Raw genomic sequence first — 27,662 nt, forward strand, 5'->3', positions numbered from 1 at the left:
GTGAGGGCCGGATGGAGCTGGAGTACAGGGGGCTGCTGGAGGAGCACCAGGGCCATTTAGCTTAAGAAAATGGGCCCTGATAAAAGAAGCCCAGAGAGCCACACTGTCTTTTTCAGGTCACTGACTTTCCTCCAGAGAACCATTCTGGAGCATTTAGCTTGTGAAGAATAGAACGACAGGAACTCAAGCGAAGTTTCTGAGAAGTAAATGACGCTTTCTTTTTGTAAAGCTCGCCTGGATCATCGTCTATTATGAGACCCCCATTCACAAAAGGTGTTGTCAATCAGGAATTATAATTATCAGCTTAATGTACAGATGGTGGTGGTGAGCACCAAATCCGACTTTCTTTTTTTAACAGATGACAATAAAAGTGTCCAATTTGCTCTGCAAAGGTGTCCTTTCTCAGATATAGCTACTTTCATAGAATTTGAAATAGCTTTGCTAATGTTCCCACATTACATTTGGACAGAAGTAAAAGGACTGTTAATTAGCAAAATAAATAGGATAGGCACAATAAACTAATGCTTACATCTGCCATTTTATGGTCAGTATTTGTTTTTGTTTGGACTGACATGTCTATTCATTTAATATTTGTTATCTTTATCATTGTTTTATTTTTAGGTATATTTTAATGTGTCTTCATTTTCATTCATTCATTATCTGTAAGCGCTTATCCAGTTCAGGGTCGCGGTGGGTCCAGAGCCTACCTGGAATCATTGGGCGCAAGGCAGGAATACACCCTGGAGGTGGCGCCAGTCCTTCACAGGGCAACACAGACACACACACATATTCACGGACACTTGTGAATCGCCAATCCACCTACCAACGTGTGTTGTTGGACTGTAGGAGGAAACAGGAGCACCCGGAGGAAACCCACGCAGACACAGGGAAAACACACCACACTCCCCTGTCTTCATTTTGAAAACCAAAATAAACACTAAATTAATGAAATAAATAAACTAATATTGCATTTAGCTAATGTCCAGTCAGCTATATTGTATAAAGTTCAACACCATGTTTTGCTAATATATTTAGCTAAAACTTAATTTTGCTAACAGACAGACCCTAGTTTTGCATTCTTCAGATACGTTTGTTTTGATAATAACCTTTGTGTATGTTCAGATCTCCAGTTTTGATAAAGTTAGAACAGTTTTTGTACTATTTAGACTGCTAGATTTGTGATAAATTTGCTGATAAATTTGCTATTATTACAGCTGTTTTTGCTAATGTTTAGACGGCTGATTTTACTCCTTTTGAGTTAGTTCTGTTAAATGACTGTTAGCCAACCATCAAAAGTTAAAAACAAAGATAAGAATTAAAACCCTGTGCCTGGGAGAATGCATCTCCACACTGATTTTGTAGCGAGGATAAGAGGAAAGCTTCCTGGTTGAAGTGTATTTTTAGCGATCCAGCGGCTAATGGAGAGGACTGTCAGGCACAGCTGCAGACAAACTCGTCCCCTGTGTTTTCAGCAGACGCCTGACACTCGTCCACCCCACAGTCCAGAGGATTACAGTCTTTTAAAGGCAGAGGAAGAGAGAGGGGTTAGGACAGTGGGAATTAGAGGCTGGTCAGTGGTGATGGATGGACTAATACAGGCTTTCAGGACTGATTGGTCGTCTTTTTTTAGGCTGAGGTGATTGGCTTCGAAGGAGCCATTTTGTGTGTGTTTGTGTGTCTGTTTGTCCACACAGAAGATGCTTGCAAAACCATATTGTCATTCAATATTATTTCTCACTTTGAAAGGACTCTATTGATGTAAGTCACTGATCTCAGTGCAAATCTTTGTATCTCCATATTTTGCATTATTTTAATTTTATTTAAGGGTTAGTTCCTAAGAACTAATACCTCCAGCATGTTAAATACTGATGAAGAATTTAATACCTATAAAATAAGAAGCTTTAAAAAGGAAGCTATGGAGCATATCCTTTCACTCCTTTATGCTGAAATACTCACAGAGTGCTTGTATTTTGCTGGACTAAATAAATAATAAATACATTTATTGTGACAGACGCAGTATGTTGTTTACTTTGTGGCACATTGATTGCTTTAAATACCTTATAATAGTGTTGTTAATAATGACAGATGGACAGATGGTTTTTGGCTCAGATGGATGAGCCTGGCCCCAGAGAAGCTCAGGAATAGCAGAAAATCTTTAGAGTAGTTCAGACCATATGTGCCTCAGTGCTGATAAAGGAACATTTTCTGCTTTTCTTATCGTAATAAATACACCTGTACGGACAGAAGAGCGCTGATGCTACGTGACCCTTTTTAGTCGCTTTGAGTGCGAAAAAGTCTGTTCCCACTCTCATTTTTAGCCGTCTGTTTAATCAAAGGGTAAAATAACAATATTTTCAGTTCCTGTTCTATGTGGAGCTCTAAAGATACCAGAAAGGAAAGTGTTGCTTGTTGTGTTTTGGTCAACACAGGTCTTAGAACTGTTTCTCTAGTGGAAAAGGAGGATAATATGTCTCTGTTAAATAATGTAGGGAAATGATGATAATAATTGTAGACTTTTAATCAATATTTTATTATGGACACCAATTGATACCGATATTGCAGGAGAATACAATTTACCAATTAGAGCAGTAATCAATCCTATTGATTGATCGTTTTGAGAATGCAGGGCAGTATTGGGACTGATATTTAGTGCTCTTTATGGGAGCTGAAGCAGTCGAGCCTTATTTAAGCCATTTGTTCCAGAGCATGTGTGTTTGATTTGTAAAGAACAGTCAGTGGATCCTTCTCCTCAGGTCAGTGACCCTGCTCTTAGCCATGAGAACCTACAGAGGATGAGAAAGTGTGTGCATGTGTGTGTGTTTGTGTGTGGGAGAGACAGAGAGAAGAGGAATGAGAAGTGCAAGTGAATATCTGCTTGTGAATTTAAATATGTCTAGTTTATTTCATACTCCAGTGGTCAGAGGTGAAGTTTTGCATCTCTTTGACCACAATAGTCCACACTACAGTTTGCATGACTACCGATGCTTACTAGTCGACTGCTCATTATAAAATGTGGTTAACCAGCTGTTATTGCTACTTGAAAAATATGCCAGTTCCCTGATTTTTTTTTATTTTATTTAAAAATGGTGCAGCTATTTGCAGGTTTGAGATGTGGGCATGATTCCTGTTACCGGCAGGAAATAGGGAACAAAAGGATCAAGGCACCTATCCCTCAATTGTTCCCTGGGAGAGGTAATGCCTACTGTGAGTCTGTGCTCACCGTCCCGATTACCACCCGTGTGTTAAAGGGAACATCTACGATTGTGGGGAAAAGCAGCTCTAAGCTCCACTTATTTTAAGGTGGAACGATGGAACAAGGGAAAATGTCAATTGTTGTTTGTACGTGGGTGAAGATTAAATTGTCTGTAACTTTTTATTTATTCATAGTTTTATCACAGAAACTCATTTCTGTGGAGTTGTATAGTTTGAATAACCTTTGGTAACACGGACAGCCTTCTCCCTCGTTTGGAGGCATTTAAACCTTAAGTGATTAGAAAGAGCAAAACTAAGTCAATTTTACCCACATATGGAGCAGGAATAGAGCAATATCCTCATTTTGGTTCATGCTTTTCAACGTTTGGAGTTCTCTCCATTGTCTAAAACATATTCAGATGCAACTGCCATGAGCAGAGAAAGAGAGAAAAAAAAAACTAGTATACCAGACCGAGCCAGTTTGTTTTATCATTCATTTACAGACCAGACTGGTTTTGAGCAGATGTTTGAGGAAACATCTTCAGAATGTTATAAAAAACGTTTTTAATTACAGCTACGCCTTTAAAAGAGAAGTCTAAAGTTCTGTATACTGATGTGCAATGACAATTAAAGCACATCTAACATTTTTTTTGATGTGTTTATAGTTTTTTGCTGCTAGTTGTGTGATGCTGTGGTTCACAAAAATCACCACAGATATCTCTTGTGGATCATTTAGACTGGTTTGGGCTTTGCAAAGAGGTTAAGAATTCAAATCATTCTTTGAATACATCCCTACATCTCTCAAACCATGTCCAGCTCTCTATTTTGAAGATACTTTGGGCTCAGCACTGTAGAAACTACACTATGTAACTTTAGGAGGAGGGTAAAAAAGTGCAGATCACACCAGTTTTGGTGTTTCTTTCTGTAATTTACTGTAATCATACTTGACTATTGACATCTACTCCCATTTAGTGTGATGATTTTTAATAATTTGGTTTTGCTACCAACACTGTTTTATGATACTCTTCTAAACTCCTGGTGTTTATTAAATCAGTGACCCCGAGTGACAGTGTCACAGCAGTTGCAGGCTTTAACCCCAGTTTAAGCTTGAGTCTGTTAAACTTCCCTTAACCCTCTCTGTCCTGTGCGCCCTGTGTGAAGATTTGACTGCATTCAGCCATTAAAAATATGTAAACGTAAACCATGGCAGCTAACACACATACACACACACACACACACACACACACACACAGAGCAGTGGGGTTAGGTGACCTGCTCATGGGGACATCAAGCCGGGGATGTTGAGAGAGGAGACTGCACTGTACGTTCCCTCACTTGTTTTCATTTTTCCTGCTGGTCAAGCAGATTAATCTGGCAACCCTCCAATTCCAAGCTCTCTTCTCCAACCTTGGACAAGCGGGTAAGTGAGTTCAGGTGCTGACGATGGATGATCAGTTCTGGATCAAAAATTTGAAAGCAACATTTACAGCTTCAAAATCATTGTGATGTTCCACTGAGCTGTAATAGGGAGAATAGAGCCCCATATGGGCTCAGCACTGCAGAAACTGCACTATTAAACTTTGGAGAATAGTAGGAAATCTCAGACCCACCATATCATTTTATTTTAGACTTAGACAGTCTTTATTGTCATTCAAATTTACACTGTACAGTGCACATTAAAATGAAATGCAACTGTACTCTGTACTCTTTTCATCCCTCTCAGGAAGTGCATGCATTGCTGTCAGTGGATCAGGTCATCAAGTGTTCATTATCTGTACCCCCAGTAACTTGGTTTTGCTGACTATCTCCACTGCTGTGTCTTTGATGAGGAGTGGTATATGGTTGGGTTGGCTCCTCCTGAAGTGATCTCTTTGGTTTGTCTACATTCAGGACCAGGTTGTTGGTTTCACACCTGTCAAGTTTGTTGTCATCCTGGATTAGGCCCATTACTGTTGTGTCATCTGCAAACTTCACAATGTGGTTGGTAGTGGACCTGGCACAGCAGTCATGGGTCATCGGGGTGAACTGTGCCCAGAAGCAAAATACCAAATCATACCTAGTATTGCTTTAAGTGTATAATGCATATAGGACAAAATGTATCTAGTCTCGAACCACAGGGTATGAAGCGTAGACATGACAACCAGCTAAAGTAGGACTTCAGCCTGATGTTGTCCATGAAAAATCATCCCGTCCATGACCCGGAACTCTATTCTTTAAGTCTGGAAAGCTTGGTTAGGCCTCAGTTTGGTGACACAATACTACTACACCCACTGCAGGTTATTTTAGCCATGCCCTATATCACACTGCTCAATCCATTAACCCATAACCTGCCTGCGACAGCGAGATCATGAAAACGTCTTTGTTCTTTCTCGTTAAAATCCTTTCCATTTATGTCCGAAGATTGTGAGGGGGTTCGGTGGTCTTTTGTTGGCGTTTTAGTGACTGGCATACTGTGTGGGCATGCATTAAAAACCAAACACCCATTGATCACCAGGACAAATCGACATGGCATGAAGCATGGCAGCTTTTGTGCTTCCTGCCGAAAACGTCCAGCTCTAATTGATTTCCCTTTCACGCTGAGCAGGGATTAGTCGAGCGTGAACAAGTAGATTTGCTAGGAGCTCTATTCTCAGGTAATCTGCTCTCACCGAAAAACAACACGAGGAAACCTGGTGCCACTCTCTCTCACTCTTTCTCTCTCTCTCTCTCATTTTTATTCTTTTGGTCTTCCTCTTTCCCCTTCTTACTTTCTGTTCTCTCTGTCTGTCTTTCATTTTTTTCTCTTTTCTCTTTATTTCTATCTGGATTTTTAATTTTCTGCTTTCTCTCATTTATACTTTTTCTCCTTCTTAAGCTTCCTTTCTTTTTTCTCCTTTCTTTCATCTCTCTCTCACCCAGTCTCTCACATACTCTGTCTTTTTCTCATATTCTTTCTTTCTTCCTTTATTATTTTATTTTATATATATTGTATATATATTTTTTAATGTATTTATTTTGTGTGTGTGTGTGTGTGTGTCAATAGATGGTAATTAAAGGGACGTGAGGTACACAAGAGCAAACCGATCTCTCTCAGCTTCTGGTGGAGAAAGCATGAGGTCTTTTTATCTTCTTCTCGTCTCAGTTCTGCTTCCAGCCTCTAGTTTTTGCCCTGATTTCTCTCACTCTGTTTGTTTTTCCTTTCTTTTGAATGCACTTTTTTGGTTGTTGTTGTTCCTCCAGGCTCCTCCTGGAGAAGGATTGTGTCAGTAAAGTACACGGTGTCATCCATGATCCAGGCAGAATTATTTAAATCAGAAGCACGATGGTTTTCACTGGAACGAGGCCAGTAGCAGCGTTGAAGCACTTTTTAAATATTCTGAATTAATAATCTGCAATTTTCAGCAGACTATTAGTGAATTAGGGCCAATGCATGTCAATGCATTAAAAGTATGTCCAAATTACAGGGAATATCATTATTTTCATGGAATATTTATATACGAATTGCCATAAAATTATTGCGAGAGAATTTAATGAATGAAAAACTAATTGGTCTTCCCTTCCTCCCAGAGCAGAGTTATGTGGCTGTGTGAAACTGTCCACAGGTGTGTGTGTGTGTGAGTGACTGGGTGAGTGTGTGATGCCCGGTGATGTACTGGTGAATCGTAATCCAAAAGCTGTTATTTTATTCATGTGAAAAAGTTGTACATTTTTTAACAAAAGTCATAGCTTTCTTTCTTTGCACAAAAGTGCACAATATAAAAAAGTCTCAGTACACAAATTGCTGTTGAGCAGAAATAAAAAGAGCCCTAGGGGCTTTTCCTGGAGCTGTAGAGCATGTAAATATCCAGACTCAATAAACCAAGCCACAGAGCAGCTAGGACGCCCCTCTGGAGACACCCCGCATGCACAGGTATGGGTTCTCTGCTGTCAGCATTTTGGCTGTTTTATTTAATTATTTTTTATTTTTTTTCCGGAAACGAAATGATCCTCTTCTATCAATGATGATAAATGACTTCAGGATGACACGTAGCACTGGTCAATGAATCAATAGCCCTTCCTCATCCCCTCGTCACAACTCCACTCAGGCTCTTTACAGACCTGGAGGAAAACAAAACGTGAGAATGATTGTGTGCAGCGCTTTCTATGCTATTTTTGTTAAATTGTGCCACATCCCCAGACTGGCAATGTGATCATTCCTCTCCTGTCTCTGTCTACTAACCCCCCACACACACACACCACACACACACACACACACACACAGAGAGAGAACTCTTGTCAGTTGTAGCTGTCAGTCTCTCGGAAGTTGAATCATGTCTCTGTGCGTGAGTCTGTTTCATCTTCGCTGCTTACATTTCCCTTTCTACTTTGTGCTAGTTTAAAGCGGTCGTATAATTAAACTCTAAACGGATTCAGCCTGAAGTTCAGGTTATTTTGAATCTATTATTATTATTATTTCTATTATTACTATCCTTAGTTTTATTGTTTACTTAACATTGCATTAATACTAGTAGGTAACCACTGTTTACCAGTCAAACCTTTTTATGGTGATAAATGCATTCATTCATCTTCTGTAACTGATTCACCCTGAGCATCCAATTGCAGTGCACTCACTCACTCACTCACCCGTGGACAATGTTACACACTAATCGAGTCACACACTTGCAGTAGTCAAAATTCAAGATTTGTGACCTCCAGTGACCAAGCAGGTGAACTACAGTAGCACAGAGAGTCACTCCGGTCCAGAGAGCAATCTTCCAGACAGATTCCCTCAGGCAGTGAATGCTCTGGTGCTGATGCTGTTGCTTAAATTATTGTTTTTAAACCGTTTTCTGTTAATTTTCACAAATTAGACAGTGAAATGATTGCCTAATGCATATTTAGCATCTATTTTAACTGCCTGTATCATCTATTCTTTGAAAATTCTTATTCAGATCAGTTGATATAGCAGCTACATTCATTCATACAGGGGCCTTTACAGCGTACAACGTAGCTACTGCACTTTTAAAGCAACACTAGGTAGCTTTTTTACTCTACAATTACAGCTTCAAAAACATTGTGACGCTTCACTGACCTGTAATAGGGCGAAAAGAGCCTCTGTCCTTGATACTCCTGGCAGAAATTGCACTATGTAACTTTTGGAGGAGGGGTGGAAACCACTCCCCCTCCCTTTTGATTTTAGGAGAGTGCTGTAAAAGTCAAGTGGGAAGCTCAGGAGAAAAAATATGTCGTCTTACCTATTGTCCTTTAAGGTGGACCAGGAAATTCAACCAAGGGGTCTATTTCAGTCCAAAGCCCAGCGTCAGTGTTTTGTTGTTGTTGTTTTTTTAAATGGAAGAATACATCTTTGATCCAATAAGACAAATCTAAATAAATGTGATTATCAACACATAGAAATGCAGTTAATCAAAATTCATTTCTTAACCATTTGACAGCGGGGGGGATAATAATAGTAATATTTGAATAACTTATATTCGCAGATCTGTGCTCTGGCTCTTTTCTGCTGGAGAGCGAGTAGATGAATTGTTCTTGCCATTTTGGCAGAGATTGGAAAATGTTTACTTCCAGACCTCCAGAATAATCCTTAAGACTGAACTCTGCTCTGCTGAAATGCTGCTGGTTCAATCTGTCCGATCCCTGGAGACTGCTGGTGAATTAAAGCTCCGTTCGAGAGCCACTAGTGCAATAACACAAGCACAATAACACAAGCCTGCTTCCACTGAAATGTACAATATATACGTTTATTACGCTCTGTTAATAAACCCCCGGCTGGTCCTGAGGAACCCGGGCCAGTTCCAGCCCGTCCTGATTGTGGTGGTGAATATTTAATGCTTTATGTATATTTATGAATCAGATGTTTATGTATTGTTGTGGCTGAGAGTCATATTCATGAAGCTGAGATTGTGGCTGGTCATATTTGCTCTCCACACGAATCACCCTAAATATAACACACAGAAATGGATTGCAGTACATTGTATTAATTTTTCGGAATATGTCAACAGCATATTGCGGTATGGGCTAACACATTCAATGACACTGGGGTCTGGGCTCTGAGGCAGCCTTTTCCTTGTTCTGAGAAAACCCCAGTAGCCTTTCTGTTCTTCTTTCTTTTTTGTTCTTCTTTGTGTCTCCACGTCCTTTCACAGCCACAGTGTTGAGTTCATCTGTGAGTTCATCTTCTCACAGATGAAGGACGAACACACACATCTGTGGATATATATGTGACAATCTGACGGGATGATTTTCTTCTCTCTCTTTCTCAGAGTGCTGAAAGTTTTTGGGGTAACCCTAAGGTTTTTGGGGATCCCATTTTCTCTGGTTATTCCCATTATTTGATGAACTCTGGTTGTAGAGATGTATAATCCTTTGAGTTTCTTCTTCCTGATTCCAGTGGATCATAACCTGATCTGCTCAGAAATATCTCATGAAAAACCAACACGGTGTATGTAGCATCTGTTTTGAAGAAGCTGCTGTAAATGAAAAGTACAGGAAATGTGTGGACACTCTGCGTGCTTTAGCGCTGTTTTTAGACCAGTGATGTGTGGAAGCCCTCGTAGGCACTGCATTGTGTTGTAGTTTATATTAGATTACAGATGCAGTGTTGTCAGATGTGTTGTGGAAATGTGAGTGGGAGCCTTTTATTATTATTATTATTTTAATTTGATGCCAACGATAGAAAAAACTAGTCTGATAATTCCAGCATTAACACTTTTCTCCCACTGTTGAAGGGTGTGTGTGTGTGTATGTGTGTGTGTGTGTGGAGGGAATGTGTGAGAAATAGCAGAAGCAAGAGTGGTAAAAATTAAATAATAAATAAATAAATACTCATAAGAAGCAGTATTAAACCATCCTCAGGGCAGGAGACCTTGAGTGTGTGTCTGTGTTAGAGAGAGAGAAAGTGAAGAGAGGTGGCAGTGTGAGAATATTTCCCTCAGCAGGAGAGAGAGAGAGAGAGAGAGAGAGAGAGAGCATGTACTGCATGAACATCTCACTGACTAATGTGCGTTAGTGGAGTGTTCATCCTCACATTAACACCATTCTCTCTCTTTCTCTCTCTCACTCTCTCTCTCTCTCTCTCTCTCTCTCTCTCTCTCTCTCTCTCTCATATTAAGTATAAAAATACTGGACAATGCTTTACCTGCCCCACTAATGTCAGCTAAAATATTATCATTATTGTTAGTAAAAGCTAACCATTATAGAGTTTCTATAGATACATTATATAATATGTAAATTCCATCCATATATTTATTATACTTATTTGTAATGTGAGTATAACAATGCAGTGAGTTCAAAAAGAGAATAGGAAACTAAGTAGATAATGATTATCAAATGTTTTTGTGCATGGAAATCACATTTTACTGATAAAGTCTGATACATTTACACAGTTACTCCTCATGGAATACACCACGCATTTGTTGAATCTTCGCCTGTTAATTCTGAGGTGATGCTGAATTGAAATCATTATCCACTGAAGTACAGAGTGGATATACCACAGCACTACGGTGCACAATTTAGGACAGGCTTAGATTTTAGAGACAAGCACTAGAGATCAGATTGTCCTTTCTCACCATCCATCACACAGTGCTAGTCAATGCAAGCGTCTGGTGGCTGGAAGTTTGGGGCAGGTGGCGCTCTCCTCTGGCACATTGACCTGTCCAGGGGCATTATGTCGTGCAATGGCTATAATGAGAATAAAACCATGTTTCGTTTTTCACACTCAAATGTTAGAATGTGTTTTTCTGTGTTGAGAAACCCTTTCAGGGCTTTTATTTTGAAAACAATGTCTTAACTCAGAACACTGGTAACGTGAGCTGAATCATGTGGGGAAAATAATTGCAATTTTTCTGAGCATTACAGCAACTGATTTAAGTCGGAATTTAATTTTTTTACCTTTACAGGAGAAAGTAATAACCTTCTTGACTTTCGATGGAAGTCAAATTAAAAAGATTTTATTCCAAGTAATTTGACTATTTTTTCATGAGTGTTTCACACAGTGTGAAGGACAGCTGCTGTGTTCCAGTGATGCAATAAACTAAACATCCACAAACATGGAGATACGCGTTTGTCTTTGGATGGCAATGATATATGAATATCCGAATCTGTGTTTATGACCAAAAAGAACAAGAGGCTCAGGCTCCATTAAACTGTGGCTGTTGTGATGCTCACAGTGTAGTGTCCGGCTTCATTTGAATGGTCTGTTTCTGTTATCGTAACTAAATATCCCCAATTACAATCTTAAGACATGCTCTTGATGGTGCATGGCAGAAACAAACAGCAGTTCTTGTGATTTAAAAATTGCACTCTTTCAAATTGCAAATTTTACATAAACATGATTCAACTTTCCTCCCTGATCAGCGCTAGTACTCAGCGGTGCTGCTCTGATTTTCAGAGATTCCTGATCATTATGGAGCTGTTACTCTTTCCACCAGAGCTGTGGCTTGGGGGTGAGTTCATTAAGGAACATCATTTTCATTCTCTCACTCTCTCGCTCTCAGGAGAGGAAACTCTGTGCTCACCCGTTCCTGGAGTTTTACAGAGGTCAACTGATCCACTACATGAGCCCACTGGCCAGGCAGGGGGACTTCTATGTGCCTGAGGTTCGAGAGGCTCCCAGGAGGTCACAAGAAGAGGCAGAGGCAGAGGAGGACAGGAGGACTGACGTCACAGGTAACGTCGCCCTCACTTTGACTGATCTGAGAGATTTAAACAGTGAAATAAGACAAAGGCTGTGTGCCGCTTGTGCAATACGCTCCAATGCTGTATGGAATTTATAGCAAGGTTTTGTCAGGTTACTCCACAAAATATTAATATACTACTGAAAAGTAAGTCAAGGCAAGTCAAATTTTTGTGTATAGCGCTTTCTATAAACTGATGGTGTCACAAAGCAGCTTTACAGACATCAGGGATTAAAACGAATTCGAAACTAACAGGCCAAGGGAGCAGCAAAAGTGACAGTGGCAGGTAAAACTTCCTTGAAGCTGGACTTGTCCCGTTGCAACTACTTTTGCAAAATTTATAATGCCAAGCAGTGTCTCTTTTTCTGTTTTGCATCGCATTGTGGGGACAATAGTGTGCCACAACTCCAAACTCAAAGACTAACCACTTCTAAGTATGCACTATGTATTTTTAAGAACAATCAATGCTGATACTTTTAACCCTGCATACAATTAAGTTTACAAATAGGTTTCAACGCATTTATGTATAACGTATAATTGTAATTCATTCAGGGCAGCAGGTAGTGTCGCAGTCACACAGTTCCAGGGACCTGGAGGTTGTGGGTTCGATTCCCGCTCCGGGTGACTGTCTGTGAGGAGTGTGGTGTGTTCTCCCTGTGTCCGCGTGGGTTTCCACCGGGTGCTCCGATTTCCTCCCACAGTCCAAAAACACACGTTGGTAGGTGGATTGGCAACTCAAAAGTGTCCGTAGGTGTGAATGTGTGTGTGTGTGTGTGTTGACTGGCGCCCCCTCCAGGGTGTATTCCCGCCTTGCGCCCAATGATTCCAGGTAGGCTCTGGACCTACCGCGATCCTGAATTGGATCAGCGGTAACAGATAATGAATGAATGAATGAATGAATGAATGAAATTCAGGCTTTTGTCATGTATTACACACCAAGTCTGAAAGCATGAATTTGGGATATACCCAAATATTTAAATATAAATATATAGGAAATGAATGAATATCCAGATGATTTATAGGAGATGAAAAGAGCATTCTTGAACTTGAATGGGTGTAAATAATTTTGGACAATTTCAATTTGGCACAGCTGGGGTTTATGCCACAAATGACCCTAAATTGGTTTGTTTTGATAGGGATTAAATGAAAGGCTAGCACTCTTGTTAAATATTCTGTTATTAATATCGTCCAAAGAAGGTCAAAAGTGGTTTTAAGGCACCTACAAAGACCCCTTTATGTTGAATTGTGGCGAGCTTCGGCTGAAACTCAGGGCTGTTGAAAATTGGATTTAAAACATAGCGGCTCTGTTTATGTGAGGGAGAGTGAGAGGTTTGATGGATGCCCTCAGCAGGAGCTGAAGGACGTGTTATACACACCAGCTGTCCCATTGCGTGCTTGTATTTGTGTGTGTGTGTGTTCTTCTAGGTGTGCTGACCCCACCGTTCCGTCTGTCACTCCTGACAACTCTGGAAGGTTTGATATTAACGGATATAACTTGTGTGGTGACGATCTCGGTAACATAGTCCAGGTTGTGGGTGTTTTGTTTTTGTGATCTGTTTTGCTCATCTCTTCCTTGATGTTGCACCCCACTGGACACTCCCGCAGTGTGTGACTTCTGCTACTGACCACGACCCATATGCAGCATCCTAGCATTCCCGAACAAACGCTAATACTGTGTTGACACTACGAGGGAGGGCGAAAACCCAGATATTCCATGTTTTGGAAGAGAGCAGTGATAGAAATTGTTGCTAGTGCAGAACGCAATGACAGTGGTCAACAATTTGAAGGTAGCTGGTCCAAAAATAATCCATTACAAACGACATTATCCTTCAGAGGTCTGTCAGGGCTGTAAATGCTGCACAAGGCTGTTTTTCCAAGAATCTCTGAGGGGGGAAATAACAGTGTCATGAGAAAATGCTAGGTTTTCATCGGTTGAAAGTATTCTGAGGATATCTCACTGATTCAGCAATTTAGAGGCAGGGAAGAGACTGAGGATGTTTTTCCTGTCATGACTGTATTAACATGTCTCCTGATCACACCTGCGCTGTGAACGAATCAGCCAAATCATTGTAGACGTTTCAGACGCTGTTTGCAAAAGTGGATGAATATTTCATTAGAGAAGTGTCTCGGAACTGTCTCTGAGCTGGACGTTCTCCACATTCTTAGACACTTTACAACCTAGGGAGACTGTGATTTGCAACAGATGACTTCAGATGACTTGCGCTCCTCTCGAAAACTCAAGCATATTTAAAAATTTATAATAATAATGCAGTGTAAATGAGGACAAGCAATGATTAAATCTGTCTACATTATCAAGAGCGTGTCATAGATATCTGCAAAGCTGCCCAGTCCTGAGACTGTTCCCAATGCCAAGCACTAGCTAGCAATGGAACTGCGATCTCTGGGGTGATGGACCTCTATCCGGTACCTTTGTATCGAGCTGGGGCTGGGTTTGTGGTCCAGAACTAATCCTCAACCATCAGCTCCTGGCCTCAGTAAAGTTCTCATGGCTAAATGCCATCAAATCTTTAAAGAAATCTTCCAGCGTCTTAGTCTAAAGACTTTAGAAGACCTTAACACTTTCCCTCACTCTCCTCTCTGTGTCCAGTGTTTTTTCTTTCTCTCTTCCTCTGTGCTCTCTGGAGTCTGATGGTGGAATATGACAGGATGATGTAAATAAATAAATAGATAAATAAATAATCTCGGTGACTGATAAACACATAGCATCGGTGTGGCTGGGAAGTGCTGAGGGAGGCAGGATGAGCTGGAAGTCAGGACACGCTTGTTTATCGTTCATCCCTGCAACAACATACAGCTGCATTTTTGTGAGAAAGACACACACACACACATTCCCTGATCTTCACTGTAAGAACGATTCCCTTCTGTGTGAGTGACTGGGTGAATGTCTGAGTGATTGGGTGAGAGTGTGAAATTGTCCTCAGGTGTGAGTGACTTGGTTTAGCGTGTGAGTGACTGGGTGAGTGTGTGCTCTGTACAGGGTGTATCCTTGCATTGCTTCCAATGATTCCAGGTTGGCTCTGGACTCACCAGTGGGCTCCAGTCCTTCACAGGGCGACACACACATTCACTCACACCTACGGACACATTTGAGACGCCAATCCACCTACCAATGTGTGCTTTTGTTTTGGACCGAAGAAAGAAACCGTAGTACCCACATGGACACAGAGAGAACACACCAAACTCCTCACAGACAGTCAACCAAAGGAAACCCACGCGGACACAGGGAGAACACACCAATATCCTCACAGACAGTCACCCGGAGGAAACCCACGCAGACACAAAGAGAACACACCACACTCCTCACAGACAATCATCCAGAGGAAACCCACGTAGACACAGGGAGAACACACCAAACTCCTCACAGACAGTCACCCGGCGGAAACCCACGCAGACACAGGGAGAACACACCACACTCCTCACAGACAGTCACCCGGAGGAAACCCACGCACACACAGGGAGAACACACCACACTCCTCACAGACAGTCACCCGGAGGAAACCCACGCAGACACAGGGAGAACACACCAATATCCTCACAGACAGTCACCCGGAGGAAACCCACGCAGACACAAAGATAACACACCACACTCCTCACAGACAATCATCCAGAGGAAACCCACGTAGACACAGGGAGAACACACCAAACTCCTCACAGACAGTCACCTGGCGGAAACCCACGCAGACACAGGGAGAACACACCACACTCCTCACAGACAGTCACCCGGAGGAAACCCACGCACACACAGGGAGAACACACCACACTCCTCACAGACAGTCACCCGGAGGAAACCCACGCAGACACAGGGAGAACACACCACACTCCTCACAGACAGTCACCCGGAGCAGGACTAGAACCCACAACCTCCAGGTGCCTGGAGCTGTGTGAATGCAACACCACCTGCTGCACCACTGTGCTGCCACAAAACAAAACGCATTCTCTTTCTGAATAAATACAGTATAATACCAAATTTTACCATAGAAAACTACAGCTTAGACCTAGATGTCCTCATGTGGGTATGATGCTGATTACTCTTTATCATTACAGGCAAGATACAGACACTGTTACTTGTCACTGAAGTAGATTTGGACTAGGATGTACCCTGTGATGCTGTGAGCTGGTGTTTTCTGAAAAAAAGCTAATGTAACTAGTTACAGTAATAAGATGTGAATACAAAGGAATGTGTCTTTTAAATATTAATAGCTATGAAACCTATTAGCATCTACTCATGTGAGCATGTGTTTTTCACATTAACATCATGATTTCCAGGTGAAATACACCCTTAAATAAAGAAAAGAAGGCGCTGAGGCACTGAGAGAGGAAGTGAGTAAGACTGTTAGTGTTATGTGCGTTTGATAGGTGAAGTCAAGCTGAAGCAAGCACATTTGGTTGGTTGTTAAAGGGGTGAGTGTTGCCCCTCATTACGGCACTGTGACCAGGCCAGCGTTCCTGTTTCAGAAGGTCTGGAGTCAGAGCCGTGATGCTTCCCTCCAATTAAAACCAACGGAAGTGTGACAATGGTGTTTACTGAGGCTGGAGAACGCTAATTATCTGGAAAGGTCTCGTGTTTGTCAGCCTCAAACACATTTACACATACCCATACCACAGTCTAATACACACTCACACACACACACACACACACACACACACAGAGAAAGAGAGACAAACACACAAAGACTCCATACACACAGTTGTCTTTGACTCTAGAGAACACTAATTATGCTGAAAGGTCTCACATTCAACAGCCAAACACACACACACAGCTAACTTCAGAAAGTTCTGCTAATTAACTCCCTCTAACCCAAGGAAAGGAGGCGAGAACAGCAGGGTAAACAGAGCCAGAACTGGATTTGAGCAAGCGCACAGGAGCAGACTGATTTATGAGAGGAAATCTACCCACACCACTTAATTACCTCCTTGGCCTGTTACCTGTGAGCCTCACACACTGAGACATACTTTACCTGCACACTGGATACTTGTGCCTGTGCGCGTGTGTGTGTGTGTGTCACACCCCACCTATTATTTCATTTCTTTACAGTCAAACAGCCATGAAGTTACTCATTTTTGTATGATTTTATGATGGAATTACATATAAGACTCTAGCAAAAGAAGGAAAAAGAAAAGAAAGAAAAGCTTTGAAAGACATATAGAAAAGGGACAGATAACAACTGTGCAAGACCTGGTTACACAACAAAAGTCAACAGATACCACGCACTTAGGGCTTTTATCTTTGTCTTAAAATGCAGATGTGTTTTTGTGTCCTGATGCAGGTGCAGATTCCCACAGTAACCGCAGCTCCATGAGTCCCCTGCTCCCCTCCAAGAGCCGAGACTCATCTCCTTCTCGTTCTGCATCCAACTCCTTGTCCGTTCAGTCCCGGGACTCGCCTGAGCTCAGCGGTTCGGAGCTGGACAGTGGGCGGAGCTACAGAAGCTCCACTGCATCATCTTTTGAGGAACTGGATCTGGATCTGGAGCGGTCAGAACCGGGGAGCAAACAAACTCCTGGCAACACAGCGGACAACAAAATCTCAGCTCAGGAACAGGCCGCAGTGGCAGAGGGGGAGGAGTAAGGAGCACAGTGGGATATAGTGGTGAAATAAAAAAAAAAATAACCATAGAGATAATTAATGTTACAGCAATGTCCTGTAATGTAGCAGGGCGATAATTTAGGGATCTTTTGAAGAAGTGTTATATTTGTCAAAGTTAAATTACATATTCTCTTGGTTTTCTAAGTGAAAATAGGTTAAAGGCATAAAGATGTATTCTTCTCTTCTCCACAGCGGAACACAGTTCTGTTTCTTAATGAAACGTCTGAGACCTGCTTTGGTCAAAACCCCACAAGCCACACAGCAGTGTTCTCCCCCTGTGTAAACAGCCCTGTTCAGAACGCTCGCTTTATGCCTGTTCTTTAAATGATAATGAGCCGCTCGCTGTTCACCCCCGGCCCGAACACACAGCAGTGAGGACCAAGGGGCAGAAGCTCTGCCATTTTGGCTCCGTTTTCTTTCTTCTCTGTTCACGTTTTCTCCTTTTTTCTCAGTGCTATTATTTCTTTGCACTCTTTCATAAACATTGGTCCAGCACTGTGATTGGACAGACTCAGACCATCTTGACATCAGAAGTGGAGCAGAAACAGAGCGGCACGTTTTATCCCATGTTTTAAGAATTAGGCAGCAGGCAGAAAACTGAGAGAATGTTGTTTCACAGTGTGTGGGCAGGTGGCTTTTCCAAATTAATGTGAGCATCTACTGAGCAAGCAATTTTTTCATAATCCCATATCCAATACAGTGAACAAATTTAACATAAACAGAACTGTACTAAAAAGATTTCAAAATGGAGAAATAAACGAGCAATAAACTGTGTCATAACATTTCAGGGAATGCAAAGGCTGCATTCGTCAACATTTCGTGTTTTAGTATTACGTTTCAGTAAATAAACAGTTATTTTCCTGGAGAGGAATTATTTTCACTTAGAATATCAACACAAGAAATATTTTAAAAGGTGTAAATTGATACAGGGCGGGTCCAAAAACACACATTGGTTGGTGGATTGGCTGTTCAAAAGTGTCCATAGGTTTGAGTGAATGTGTGAGTTTGTGTCACCCTGCGAAGGACAGTTGACCCCTCCAGGGTATGTTCCCGCCGTGCGCCAGTGATTCCGGGTCGGCACCGGACCCACCGCAACCCTGGACTGGATAAGGGTTTACAGATCAATGTGTGTTGGTCTGTTGTCATGGTCTGTTGGAGCACTGAGATTTTCCATAATGTTTTGATAGATAGATATTCTCCATTTTAACCAAACGTTCAGAACAGATTTGCACTTCTTTAAGGAAACGACTTGAAAACAATACTTGAAACCAGTTTAATCCAGCTAGCCTGGGTTCCTCAACTCCATCTTTCCAGAGTTTAAGTTTCTGACTAGTGTTCCTGCATTATTGTTCACACACTTATTTTACTGAAGGTTTCTGTGTTGTTAAATGTACTGACTTAAATGTCACTGGTATTTTACATTTAAAAATTCTACAAAGTAGTGTGATTGTTATATTGTGGCTGTTATGCTAAAACATTGTATGTTCATTTTTGTAGTTTTCTGAATATTCCATCTGCTCTAGCATCGTGTTAAACATAAGCTCCCATAAACAGACCAATAGAAACGCTCCAGTCTTTGGACACAGTGTCACACACTGATGTCTTCTGAAAATGAAGAGTGTTTGTTTTTCCTTCCTCAGTATAATTACAGGTTTGGAGGTGCAAGGTTTTGATATAACAGCGATGATATTTTGTTTCAAGATGATTCCGTTGGATATACAAGATGTTTCTGATGTTGTTGTGCAGTGTTGGAGTTTTGCAGTTAATTATAAATGTTCCAGTGAAACAAAGACACTTGAAATTTCAGTTTCTATTCCATATATTTTTTATAGCAAAGCCAGATGTTTATTTTACACCAGAAATCAACATGAAATCCCACAGTGGGAGATTTGCAGATGTGTAGTGGGTTATGTTAATGACATTAATGGTATTTATGTGTTAGATTTTATTTTTATTTTTAATTTTTACAGATCATATTAAAGTAAAGTAATTTTTGGGTTTCGGTTAAATTCATTTGTATTGTGCTTTTTAATGATTGCTTTTTGTTAAAAGGAAAATTACCCATTGAACATCTTTAATTCTTGATATATATATATATAAAAAAGTTTTTTCCAACCAATGTCGATCTATAAAAGATACTTATTATTGTGATGGTCCTGTTCCACCAGACTCTCGATTATTTGTATGTGTGTGATTTAATAAAGTATTTTTCACACTGTACTGCATTCAGAGATATGATATTCATATACGGATATAGTCAGAATTAAGTGGACATCAACTCACCCAACATTTATTCTGAAATGAAGGGCATTAATATGTCGTTAATTCTCCTTTCCTGAAAAGTTTTCTGAAAAGACTTTACACTAGATGTTGGAACATAGCTGTGATAGTTTGATAAAAGCTTTGACAGCATTATGAGGGCAGTTGTTCATTTTGGATGATTGGGATCACAAATGCCACTTCATCCTAAAAGTATGATATGGAGCTCCTTCAATTCACAAACCACAGTTTAATACCTACACAGCACAACCCCTCTAGCTGACACTTGGCATTGGGAACGATGACCTTACGCTCATGAGTGGCTGCTCCATTGCTCAGTTTCTTTCTTTGCTTTCATCTATTATCTTTTTTAGATTTTCATTTTAATCCTTACCTTCCATTTCTGTTTCTTCTCCTCCGTTCTGCTACCCCTCCTCCTCGTGTTTTATGTTCGTACCAGCTGTTGCAGTCTTTGCATTTGTCTTGTTAGCAGCAGGAGGTTTAAACAGCTTTACATTTGTGCTGTCTAGTTGCCTGCTGCTTTTTCCTCTCCATCCATCCACTCCATCTAAGCATTCTGGGAATTTACACATCACACAATGGGCAGTTGGTGGCTTTGTATGTGGAGCTGATGAGTAAAGATCAACAAGAACACAGTGGCCATGATGCAAGGCACCAACAACTGAATGCCAATTAGCAACACGATTCTGTGAGTGTGTTGTTCTAATTAAAGAGTAAATCCCAAAAGCAAACCTACTAAGACCCAGGGTCCATTAATGTTAATGATCACTGCAGCTTCCCAGAATTATTTAAGCATTTATATATAACTAAAACAGAAAGATCCTCAGAGAAAATGAAAAGACAAAAAGTTCACATGCTGACCTTCTGTCCTTTGGCTGTTCTCAAGTGAGGAAAATTTGGTTGGGAAATAAATAAATAAATAAATAACATTCTGCAGAGTCAGAGCCCTGTTTGCCCAGTGGCTCTGGCGCCCAGCTGTGTTTTTCCGGTGGTGGAAGTGGTTGTGATACATTGTTTGTTTCTGCGGACAACTGAGCTTCTATAAAGCATCACAAGCAGTTGGAAGTTACTTCCGTAGCATGAGCTTGAGAATACCATCACTAAGGAGGAACTGAGATGTTACCATACAATTTCATGCCAAAGTACATTGTGTTCCAGTGAAGATCAGTTCAGGCAGAGACCTTGGAGAGAAGGATTTATGGTCTGCTGAAGATTGATTTGTCATACTCCTAATATTTGTCATACTCTGTCTATAGCGCCTGTCTCACTTTGAGATGAAAGTGCAGTAATTCAAAAGTCTTTCTCTCTCACTCTCTCTCTCTCATTCTCTCTCTCCCGTTCTTTTCCTACCTCCGTCACCCTCTGCTCTTTCTATCACTAGTTAAGTCGTCATCTTCGTGTGTCTCTTTCAAAGGCATCAGCTTCACAAATGAGGAACTGTCGGAAATGACTTCAGTCAGCAAGAAACTCTCAAAGATAATGTCTGGCCATGGTCCATTCGGTAACAGCGTATTTTCAGACACTTTTTCGGCTCCTGCTGCCAACATTTAAGACACCCTCTGAGATACGGTCAGTGTCAAAACAACATTTTATGTCTGAAGATCGCAACTTTAGAAGAGGAGAAAAAAGTATTACATTTAACCGTTTCAACCCTAGGCTTTTGAAATGGAAAATGGCTTAAACCCTGGGGGTCCTGCCAAGCCCAGATATGAAGGCTAATCACATTCAGGATTGAATGTATCCATGGCATGGATCACAGTCTGTGAGCAGCTTGATGTGTTCTCCAAGTGTTTTTTGTGTAGGGTCCCTCCACATGTGTGTGAGTGACTGAGTGAGTGTGTGAAACTGTCCACAGGTGTGAGTGTATGAGTGACTGGGTGAGTGTGTGAATTTGTCCACATGTGTGAGTGTGAGTGACTGGGTGAGTGTGTGAAACTGTCCTCAGGTGTGAATGTGTGAGTAACTGGGTGAGTGTGTGAAACTGTCCTCAGGTGTGAGTGTGTGAGGGACCCCAGACACACAATGACCCTGGGCAGGATTAAAGCAGTCTGTTCAGGTGTCTTGCTTCCAGTTTCTTGTGGGAATCTGCCACAGATCCAAAGGTCAGTGCCTGAAATTTGTAGCAGTTTTCTGCTAGTATCCCAGAGGTGTATCCCAGAGAGTAAAAGGGGGGAAAGGGCTCTGATTGGTGGAACAGAAGCCTGGCCCTTTGCAAAGACCCATTCTAGAAGTTAATGTAAAATAATATACCATCATTTTGACCCACTCCTATTGGTCCGTTCTTCTTGAAATGGCACCCCAGAGTAAGAGCATGCAGTGTTTTCCAGTGGTGTGAAATATTATAGATTTAGAGAGTTTTGATCTTAAAGCAGTGGTAAGTTTTCTCCCAGAGGTGTTGCATAATGTAAATATGAATATAAATAACCAGGTCGTGTGCACTTTGCCAGGCTCTATCAGTTTGTGCGGAGTGTGTTTGGTGTGAAATGAGCTCTGAAGCTTTGTGTGTTGTTTTCATAAGGCCCTCGCTATAAACATGTCACAAACACAGCTCTCTTCACCCCCGGTCCCTGTCCTCTTCACTGTCACATCCACTAGAGCAGCCTTTATTCTCCACAGAAACAATACCCCGATCTCTGGAGAGCTTTCTTTCTTTTCTTTTCTTTATTTATCTATTTATTTTATAAAGACCAAACGTGGGTGTGTTTACATAGTCAGCTTCAAAGTGTCTCAACCAGAATGAACACACACACAATGCAGTCTAATCAACTCTTCTCAGGCAACAAGAGGCTCTATTAAAAGCCTGACCATAGCAGGTAGTATACAGTCATGCAAAAATGTGGACAACCCTTGTTCAATGGCATTGATGATTGATGTTGACTTTCCAAGTCCACGTTATGTTTACAGGCCCCCTGAGAACACACTTGTCACATTTATTCATATCCTGTAACTGCAGTTGTTCCAGAGCCTATCTAAAATCACTGGGTGCAAGGCAGGTACCCCCCCCCCCCCCCACACACACACACACACACGCCCCCCACACCAGTTTTCTTATTGAAATTTTCCACTCCACCATAAATAGTGCAACGGCTGCTTTACCGGTTAAGGTGGACCCACTCCATCCTGCTGTCTTTCAGAGGAAGGGCCTCGAGTCCCCCCTTCTTAATTGGCTGACTGTAATTAACCCTGTGTTGTCACCATGGCTTTGATGGTTTGATTGACAGGAGGGGGCCAGACTGACAGCTGTGGATCCTTTGTCTGTAAGAGTTTGATTTTTCTTATCATTCTCAGGCCTCGCGCTTTTACCAGCACTGTTAACTTATCTTCCTGCCTTACTTCTTTCTTCTCTCTCTCGTTCTCTCTCTCTCTCTCTCTCTGTTCAGATAAGGCCCTTTGAAAATGTTTTGCAGCAAAATGAAAAAGTGACTTTTAAATTTAACACAGAATATACTGGGCATGTTCTGAAGAACCTCTTCTTCTTTTGTGGAAGAAAACATATCTGTCAGCTATGACTTGCACAAAGGCCATTCAGACTCCTCTTTTAGAGATGTCACTCCCAGTAGGTGAGTTATATTCAAATGTATTTAGACACCCTTAACTTCAGGGTGTTCTCATTGTGCACACTGTTTATATAATCTCCATATGGGACACTGTGCAGCATAGTCATCATATTCAATACCAACCTTTGGAGTATAAAAGGAGTACATGAAGAAGTGTAAGGACCTCCAGCACCTCTGAGTTTAAATATCTGATGTATTTGAGATGAGCTGGAGCATCCGAACTAATCATCCAAATTTTCTACCTGACCTCACTTCACGTGGCTGCTTTAAAATCCTCACAGCAATGTTCCAACATTGAATGTATCATCTTCCCAGACGAGCAGAAAGGGAACCAACCTTCCGATTATCGGCCTTCACTTCAGAGGAATCTCTGGATGAGGAGGTGTCCACAAACGTTTATATAATTATATAATGTATTCCAGGTGATTTCATAAGCTACACCTTAAACTGAGACAAACAGTGAATCACATTTTAACGCACGTCTTTAGTTCATTTGCACCTGAGAAGTCACTTTCTGTACAATTCACACCCCCACTCTCACTCTCTTTCTCTGTTCCCACTGACAGTAGACACCTCCTGCTCCTTCCCCATCCTTTTCTCCATCTACTCCTTCATCAGCGTAGTGCTGTATATCTTCTTCACTCCACCTGGCGTCTGAGTATGATCTCATTAATCTCACTAACCCCCTCACTGCGAAGTCAGTGTTTTAACTGGGAGTTAAGCTAACCACATTTAGCCATCTCAAATCTTGAATTCTCAGTAAAAGTCACTGGGAGTAAATGAGATTCTTGTTGTTACATGCTATAAACTAAACTGTAGCCTAAACCTATCATTTTATATGATAAATATTTTAGCATTTTATGGAATAACTAGGGTCTTTTTTACACAATCTGTGCTAACTTTAGCTTTTAGCTCATTGTCAGTAATATAAAATATAGATTTCAAGAGCTCCTCCCACTTTCAAGATATACCATCAGATGTGGCACTATGGCTTGAGTTTGCCATTAAAAGTAGAAGGACACTAAATAGCCACCAGTTATTATTATGTAAATGAAATCATGCAAATGCTACTGGCTTTTAGATTAGTCAGGATGGTTCTGATGCTGGTCCCAATGTCAGTTCTTCTTGTGTGTTCCACAAGTGTTTGTACTTTGAAGGTGTCCACCCTGACCAGATCTGAGATGAAGAAACATTATATGGTTTCCATGCTTTCAGTCATACAAGTTCTCCTGCTAAAACACTACACAACCATTGGGAATCCCTGTGCTGCACACAGTCCCGAATGATGTCCTCAGTGGCACTGGCAGAAATAAATTTCATAGCTATCTGAAAGGTTCCAGCTGTGGGGGTGGTGGGGTTAGCGTTACGTGTGCCACAAATATTTAGTGGTGCATAAGTTTGTTTATAGTACTTTATTATCAAGAAAGAAATGTACAAAATCATTAATATAATTGTATGCAGGATTAACGAATGATTGAACCTGCTATCACCACTGCTTAAGGTGACACTATTTGCCAAAAAAGAGATACAGATTCTTGTTAGCTGAACATAGAGTTTGTCCAACCTAGCAACAGTTGCTATGAAGTGATGTGGTTAGACAAATCGCCCAGTGCTGTGTTTCAGGAGGACATTGTTGCTGCCTTTGTGTTAGAGGAGCCAAGCTGTTACATAATACACAGCATACCACATTGACTGTAATTACACATTGTGTGTGTGTGTGTGTGTTGGTGTTTATGGGTTTGTTTATGTGTGTGCTTGTGTGGAAAGTTCTGGCCTCACATCTCCATTTCCACCTAAAATATCTGAGCTGGTGGTTGGGAGTAAAAAGAGAAAATGACAAACTGAGCAAGCTTTGTGCCATCTTGTGCCCCCATCCACACACACACACACACACACTTTCCCACATTCTTGCTTTCTAACGTTCCCATGCCTGATTTTCTCCATTCATCACACTCTGTTCAGAAAAGCTGGAGAGCCCATTGATTGGTCGGTCAAATGTAACAGAAGACAAAGGTCAGGGGGCTTTTGAACCCCAAACGCCTTCAAAGAAGTAGGTGGCGCAGAGTCGTTTTCACAAAGGAGGTGTTTAATGACTACCAGGCGGACACACAAGGAGGAGGTCACGGGAGGTCACAGAGCTGACCCTAAAAAGCACATGGTGCATCATTGGGAACCAATAGGACTCATTGTAGTGTCAAGCAGTCCTGACCCCTACCTCGACCTCTGACCTCTGAGCTTGTAAAAGCAGGTCATTATTCACCCTCTCTTTGTTACCTTTAGCTTTCAGCACGTTGTCCTTGTCGCCAAGAAGAAGGTTCAAGCAGCTTTCTAAATCTAAAATACTGTAAGGTATGGGATTTTCAGAACACATTCCCACCTTTAAGAACATCATCAGCAGAGGCACTATGGCTTGAGTGTGCCTTTAAAATAGAAGCAGAGTAAATAGCCACCATTTACTACTAGGTAAATGAAATCAAAGATCTAGATTTTAGTACTTATATAATTAGTCGGGATGTTTCTCATGCTGTTCCTGGTGTTGGTTTTTCTGCTTTGTTCCACAGGTGTTTGTACATTAGAGGTGTCCATCTTCAACAGGTGTGAGGTCAGACGATGAAACACACCAAGCTGTTTTCACTTCGTCTTGAAGTGAAATGTACTCTGTCCACCCACAGTGGACCAACTTTGAGGCTGTATGTATATATATGTGTGTGTGTGTGTGTGTGTGTGTGTGTGTGTGTGTGTGTGTGTGTGTGTGTGTGAGTGTGCAGCCTACACAACGATTACATGTACGAGCACAAATTAACTGTAGGAGTGTATGAGCTGCTCTTGTAACCCAGCAGCCTTGGCACCTTGTGCTCTGTGCTGTGTTGTGTTATCTTGTGAACTGCAGGGCTATACAGCACACAGCATTAGGATCTGCTGGTACACTATGTCCACAGTTTTTGGATACCTCTGTTAATAAGGCAGATCAGCCTTTTTAAGCAGCTCCTGTTACTGGGTGGCTATACCCTTCTATCAGACGCTTGGTGTGAGAGATGGTGGTCCTGTCCTCATGTGTGGCTGATCCAGAGCATTCAGTCCAGGGTCGTCTGAGTGTCACAGCTGCCCAAACATTGGCCCTATTGTCAGGAGGCGGCCAGTTTGATCCCTCAGCCACAGCCATCTGTAAACAGGGGACCGACTTGCCCTCTCTGGGTGGATAAGAGAGTGCCCCATCACCCCCCCCCCCACACACACACACACACCCTGATCACTTAATGATATCACAATGAAGATGGGTATATAGTGTTCTCCTTCACGTTTTGATGATGCTCTGTCGAACAACAGCTGGCTTTACATGTCTCAGAGCAAGTAGGTGGAATTGGCCATAAGTAAAACTGATATAATTATTATTGTCATTATTATTAGTAGCAGTACTGTTGTTATTATTATTATTAAAATCACTGAGACTGATGTTTGCCTCGTGGATAATTGGCTTTAACAGCAGCTTCGTGACGGAGAATAACATCAACAGATCTTTCTCGGAGTGCAGAGAGGGGGGAGAGATAGAGGGAGGAGGGGAGATCTCTCCTTCCGTCTGAGTGTCTCCAGCAGTGAGTGCGAGCAGCTGCACGCGCTGTTTCAGAGCAAAGGCGCGCGCACTTTGGGTATCGCTGTCCAGAAATCACCTGAGGAGCAGGCACGAGGAGAAGGCACGAGAGAGAACGCAGGAGGCGAGCGCGCGAGGAGAAGGCGCGAGCCTGTTTTCTGACTGTGTTTGTGTTGATAGGACGCGCGTGCTTTCTCGTCCGTCTCGTCGCGCTTCGCGTGACTTTGCTCTGCTTCTCGCGCGCGTCTCAAAGTTCCCAAACCGAAAGGAGGTGTTTTTTCAGCAGCAGGGATTTTTATTCAACTTCAGCACCGCGGACAGCTCCCTCTCAGCTCACCTGCGCTCGCGGACACACTCCAGGTAGAAACGTCACGTGCAGAGGTCTGAGACGCTGGAGGACCCCACGTTTCCGTCTTCCCCCAAAAAGAATAGAGAAGTGTTTACAGGTCAGAAATATGACTTTTTTAATATATACACACAAAACCTGTATACACACACACACGTTTTTATACACACACCTTTCCACACATGCACACACACACACATTTATATACACACAGTTTTATACACATGCACCTACACATTTATATACACACATCTTTGCACAAACACACCTTTATATATGCACATCTTTATATACAAAAACCTTGTCACACACACACACACACACCTATATACATCTTAATACTCACCTTTATGTACACACACCTTTACACGCACAGAGACACATTAATGCACATACAAATTTGCACATCTTTATACATACTTTTATGTCCAGACACATA

General features: G+C 41.6%; 2 protein-coding genes across 2 annotated transcripts in view; both read left to right on the forward strand.

Moving 5' to 3' along the window:
* Positions 1-19,584, forward strand: part of LOC136696879 (testis-expressed protein 264 homolog) — a 51,309-nt gene extending 31,725 nt beyond the window's left edge. Inside the window, exons 3-4 of the mRNA XM_066671602.1 lie at positions 11,664-11,835; positions 17,132-19,584. Coding sequence (XP_066527699.1) covers positions 11,664-11,835; positions 17,132-17,433 — 474 coding nt within the window. The 3' untranslated portion in view covers positions 17,434-19,584. The remainder of the gene's footprint in view (positions 1-11,663; positions 11,836-17,131) is intronic.
* Positions 19,585-26,876: 7,292 nt separating this feature from the next.
* Positions 26,877-27,662, forward strand: part of grm2b (glutamate receptor, metabotropic 2b) — a 31,953-nt gene continuing 31,167 nt past the window's right edge. The window contains exon 1 of the mRNA XM_066672770.1: positions 26,877-27,323. The gene's annotated coding sequence lies outside the window, so the exon portion shown is untranslated. The remainder of the gene's footprint in view (positions 27,324-27,662) is intronic.

This window comes from Hoplias malabaricus, chromosome 5 (assembly GCF_029633855.1).
Source record: "Hoplias malabaricus isolate fHopMal1 chromosome 5, fHopMal1.hap1, whole genome shotgun sequence".
NCBI lineage: Eukaryota > Metazoa > Chordata > Actinopteri > Characiformes > Erythrinidae > Hoplias > Hoplias malabaricus.